The sequence below is a fragment of the Rutilus rutilus genome (assembly GCF_951802725.1).
Source record: "Rutilus rutilus genome assembly, chromosome: 3".
Taxonomy (NCBI): Eukaryota; Metazoa; Chordata; class Actinopteri; order Cypriniformes; family Leuciscidae; genus Rutilus; species Rutilus rutilus.
The window spans coordinates 21185655-21191212 of NC_140211.1; the positions used below are offsets into that span (position 1 = coordinate 21185655).

Here is a 5558-nt window from a genome sequence, read left to right on the forward strand (position 1 = left end):
ATTATTTATCGTGGACAAAACAGTGGAAAAATTCCATTGACTTACAGTAAGACCATTGACTTACCATTGACTTCCATTGACTTTGGATTATTGCAGAAAAGAATATCCTGTATAGCCTTACATTCTTGCAGTGCATCTGTCACAAGCACATTAAGATTTTGCACTTCATATTTTAGTTTTTGTGGTTAAATGTGAGGAATTTTCCATATATGTGCAGCCACACTGAGTTCTGGGGAACAATAAAAAGCTTTAGGTAACCTAAAAGATATAAAAACCAGACAGTAAATTTTTCCCTGAGGTAGAAATTGCTTTTAGCAGTCCAATCACTTACAACAAAAACAGAATCAGATGAAGTTTTATTTACCTGCATAAGCCAATTTTCACTAGTGACTTTTAATGCTAGATAGACCCTGGGCACATCCTACAGAAATACATATTTTTGGGATGATTCATCTAGCAAGTTGGAGAAGAAGCTAACCACATAAAAACAACCCAAATTGGTTGTAAGCTGGCCTACAAAACCGTTTGTGTTATGCGTACTGCGTAGTTTATTCAAGTTGCTCAACAAGCCATTTCATCACTGGATGGTGTAATATTCATTAACTTGCCCCAGTACATACAGACATTATTAATCTCAAACAGATGACACTGACCCCCCCAACCATATTTGTTACCTTCAGTCTTAGCCTAATTCACAAAAAAACTCAAATTGCTGATGGAAAACAGCTCACTAATGTTGATGTTGCAGGCACACAATAACATGTTTGAGTTTATATCTGAGCAAAAAGGGATGTCAGCAAAGCTTTTTATGCAATTGTTTTCACAGCTGGCTAACAAAAGCAACAAAGAGCAATGTCAAATGTATCATTGCATTCGGAGACCTGAGACTTTCGCTGAAGTGTACATGTTTTAAAATTTAGACCACTTCTATTATTGATTGCTATCAGGATGTGAAGAGTTTCAACCAGTATAACAAAATAGTTTATAAAAGAAATTGCCTATACCCTACCCTTATACACAGTGATGTGGCCCGAATATAGAGGTTAATTAAACTTTTTTTATAATTCATCTAAAATGGCTTGAAAATACACTTGAGAATGCAGCTTTCCTTTTTTCCACATACATGAATAAATAAATGTTTCATTGGGAGATGTAAGAAAACTGCATATCTCAAAGATCACAGAGCATGTGAAATACCATCGGGATCTAGGCAATTAGTGAGAACAAAGGGGAATATTGCAGAAGGGTATTTCTTTAGCCCAGTTTTTTTTTTAAATAACTAAATGAACAGCAAATACATTAGAAAACATAAAATCCCATAGCAACAAACTCAGTTGAACCAAAACAGATCCCAAAACAAAACAAAACTGCCCAGCATTCCATCCTGATAAATCAGGCCATTACTAGTTTATACTAGATACAGATTAGATCACTCCAGAATTCAAATTTCCTGATAATTTACCCACCCCCATGTCATCCAAGATGTTCATGTCTTCCTTTCTTCAATCGAAAAGAAATTAAGGTTTTTGAGGAAAACATTCCAGGATTTTTCTCCATATAGTGGACTTCAACAGGGACCAACAGGTTAAAGGTCCAAATTGTGACCCAGTGTTTACAAAGCTAACGTGCAAAGACTAAGTCAAACGCCCTTTACAAAAAAAGGTAAAACAACGATATGACAATTTTGAAGTTGGAGGAGAAAATGAGATGGAGTTTTTCCCACTTCCCACTTTCCCGCTTCCGCCTACGTCATGAGCGACCTTTCGTTCACCTCAGGTTGGTCCCTGATGAAGTCCACTATATGGAGAAAAATCCTGGAATGTTTTCCTCAAAAACCTAAATATCTTTTTGACTGAAGAAAGAAAGACATGAACATCTTGGATGACATGGGGGCAAGTAAATTAATCAGGAAATTTTAATTCTTCAGAAGCCCTAGAAAGCCTGGTTGTGAAGAAATGTCATACAACTAAAATAGGAGGAAACAGAGATAACATTCACTAGCACTCATCTGATGTCATCATTTCCAGTCTGACAGCAAGGGCACAGTATGTTTGAGCAGAAATCTGAACTTTGCCTTATGGAAACGTGTGGAGAAATTCATTCTTTGAAGAGTCTGCAGTAGCTCTGTTGTCTGACCACACACAGACATGCTTATCCAACTAGCTAAAGGGATACTTACAACAGATTGTTCTATTGTTGGTCAACAATGTTTATTATAGTTAGATACTGGTACAGACTAATCCCAACCCAAACTCTAATCGTGGACTTAATACACTGTAGAACGTAAAGGTTGTCAATGGTTGTTTTTTTTTTAAATATATTTTGTTCCTTAAATTCTCATAAAATCTCACACATACGTTTGTAAAACACAAGTGAACTAACGTTAGACAAGTACCAGCACTGGTGACCTCGTCTCGAGTGAAAATGAAAACACTAAAGGTGTGTAACGTTAGTCTTTCATTTCGCACTTTGTTTGTTGTTTGTTTTGTTTGTTTTCTGACTAACATTGCGCACTCGACAACGCACTTCTGAAATAACAAACCAAGAAGGCAAACTGAACAGAAACGTATAAACTGAACGAATTCATCATCGGTCTCCATTCTGATTACTCTAATGTGAATGAATACACTCGCCAAGTTAGCTAGCTGGGTTCCCATTGACAGACAGCTAGCTAGGACATGTATTGCCATTCTTCTAAAATATCCCAATCAAAGTCATTTTGAAAACTCCTCACCACACTGTCTAATATAACATGCTGGTATGCGAATAAACCTGAAATTCCACGTGTTTAACACTAAAAGTTGCCTATTTTAAGTGTTTAGTTTCACTTCCGCACTCACGCTCAGTCTCTCTATGCTCACCCCTCCCATATAGCTCACTCCAGCTAAAGCACAATCCGATTAACCGTCACTTTTTCCAGAACTAAAGCAAAACACACTTACCTTTGGTGTCGCTTAAGCAGTATAACAACATCAAGAGTTTGAACAAAACCATATCGAGTAAATTCATCGCTCGCACATTGACACTGAGGCTGGTTTGATTGTTAGTTTTGCGGGTCTTAAAGGCGCAGTCGCCCTCGGTGAGTGTTTATGTATGTGTGACGGATGCTGCTGCTGTGCGGCCTCGGCTCCGGGCTTGTCTCTAACGGCCTGACGTCAGGCGCAGGCAGAGCGTAAACCACGCCCACTCTGGGACATGAAAGGATGTCTACATGAACGCTTTTGTACTGAGACTTTGTAGAACATAATGGAATAAATTATATTGGAGGAGAATGACAGCTATTTTAAACTATAATTCAAATTAGTTGTGGTTCTTTGAGATCCTTATGCTAAATACTTATACCGACTGTTAGTATGTATACATTTTGGTATAGTTTGTAGGCATAAATACATAATTAAAAAACAGACATCTACTGTTTAATGCACAGCTAATTATAAATAGACTGACCCAATCCCTAACAGAAACATTTTTTTTTTTTTTGTGCAATAGCCTATACTTCATTTTACATATCTTTTTTAAAAACCAGAACGTCCCTAAATTGAGGTTTTATCAGATTTAACTCACTTCTGGGGACAAATTTGTCCACAAATAACAGTTAAATCGGTATACAATACATACACGTTATAGGTGCGAAGAATGATTATTTGGAAACGATATCTAGCTCAACGTTGCCATCGTGCGGTGGATAGAACCATTTCTAGATGGGTTTGATGTTGAATATAGTGCGTGATGTCACATCAAATTTCCATGAAAGACACAGACGTACAATCTTTCACACGTGACCACGGTATATATGTGGATCCGTGAAAGATTACATTAATCCATCACGTGTAGATTAACTTTGTGTGACAGTTACCAGGAAAAAACGAAGAAATCTACACATTCTTTTTTATATAGGCCTATTTTATCATGTTTTAAACATAATATAGTATACAAAATAAATGATACGCACAAATCAATAACAACAAAACAAACTAACAAAATAAAACCAATTAAAGAACAAAAAGTGGGCTAACATAAGCAAGGCAGAGGTTTTAAAAAATGCAACAGCGAGAACTTTACATAATGGTACATTATAGAGGAAATCCATAAAGGGCTGCCGACGATGTAAGTTGGGCTCTAAACACATTATTCTTTTTTTATTTTTGAAACCTTGAATTTTGGAGTAATAAAAAAATAAGTACACTAACTTACAACCCCAAATTAGTTTTTATTAATTATTATTATTTTGTAAAATGCAATAAAATCAAGAATCTGTGATTTGTTAATTGTTTTAAACTTTTATTTAACTAACAAAAGTACAAAAAAAAAAGATTTGCAAAGTTTTCTTAAGTGTATTTTGTAAATATAAACACATTTTGATTTTAAAGGCTGTAACACTCCAAAAAGTTAGGAGAGAGACATGTTCACCACTGTGTCACATCACCATTCCTTTTAATTAAACTCTTTAAAATGTTTGGGAATTGAGTTAAACGTCTCTGTACAATCCCAACATACGCATCCGAGACAATGGTACCTTCACACATGCAAGTCACCCATACCGTTTGCTGATGTACCCCCATGACAGATGTTTGCTTTTGCACCTGTCGCTGGTGAAATCTGGATGGTCCCTTTCGTCTGTGGGACTGAGAACTCGATGTCGGTTTTTCCCCAAAACAAGCTGAAATCTGACTGCAGCACAGATTTCCACTGTGTTTTGGATAATCTGAGATGAGCTCGGGCCCAGAGAACGTGCCGGCATCTCTGCATAAAACTGATTTATAGATTTATCTTTTTGTAACAGAGATTCATGTGGCACTCCTTGATGCAGCAGCAGACTGTGTTAAGTGACAATAGTTTTTCAAAGTACTCCCGAGCCCATGGCTGTATTTAACAGAGTATGCAATGCCGTCTGAGGGCTCTTTTAACAGAGATTTCCTGCCTTGCCATACATGCACTGAGATTTCTCTGGATTCTCTGAATCTTTTTACAATATTATGTATGGTAGAAGGTGAAAGACTTAAATCTTTGCAATCTTGCATTAAGAAACTGTTCGAGAATTCTCTCATGATATTTGGCACAAAGTGATGAGCCATGATGACCCATCTTTGCTTGCAATTCACCTACTTATTGAGGACTGTTTCAAAAGAGTTTAACTTGGATAATCTATAAACTTTTCACTTTTTCGCAAAACTCAATCTCCCTGTCACAGATTCTTGATTTTATTGCATTTAACAAAATGTCAAAATACAAAATTTGGAGTTGTATAACCGATATAAAATGTATCATGTTGTTTTGTATTCATTCAGAAGTTATATGTTAAAATGAAATGAGAGTTAAAATGAAAATTGTGTCATTATTCATGTGGAGGACCAAAGGGGATGACAGCCTCAGTCTCCATTCACTTTCATTGCCTGAGGCTGTCAGTCTAACATTCTGCCAGACATCTCCTTTTGAGCTAAGCGAAATTAAAAAAAAAAAGTAATACAGGTTTGGAACAACATGAAGGGGAGTATACCTTTAAGCTGCTAGTAAAATGACACATACAGTCAGTGGTTGTGTATAGTCGGTAAATAAGT

General features: G+C 36.4%; 1 protein-coding gene across 2 annotated transcripts in view; it reads right to left on the reverse strand.

The window, feature by feature from the left end:
• adam10a (ADAM metallopeptidase domain 10a) overlaps positions 1-3146 on the reverse strand; it is a 68976-nt gene extending 65830 nt beyond the window's left edge. Inside the window, exon 1 of one of the 2 annotated variants that reach the window (XM_084405700.1) lies at positions 2943-3146. In XM_084405700.1, coding sequence (XP_084261826.1) covers positions 2943-3009 — 67 coding nt within the window. In that variant the 5' untranslated portion in view covers positions 3010-3146. The remainder of the gene's footprint in view (positions 1-2942) is intronic. The other variant, XM_084405699.1, reaches the window with a different exon arrangement.
• Positions 3147-5558: the final 2412 nt, after the last annotated feature.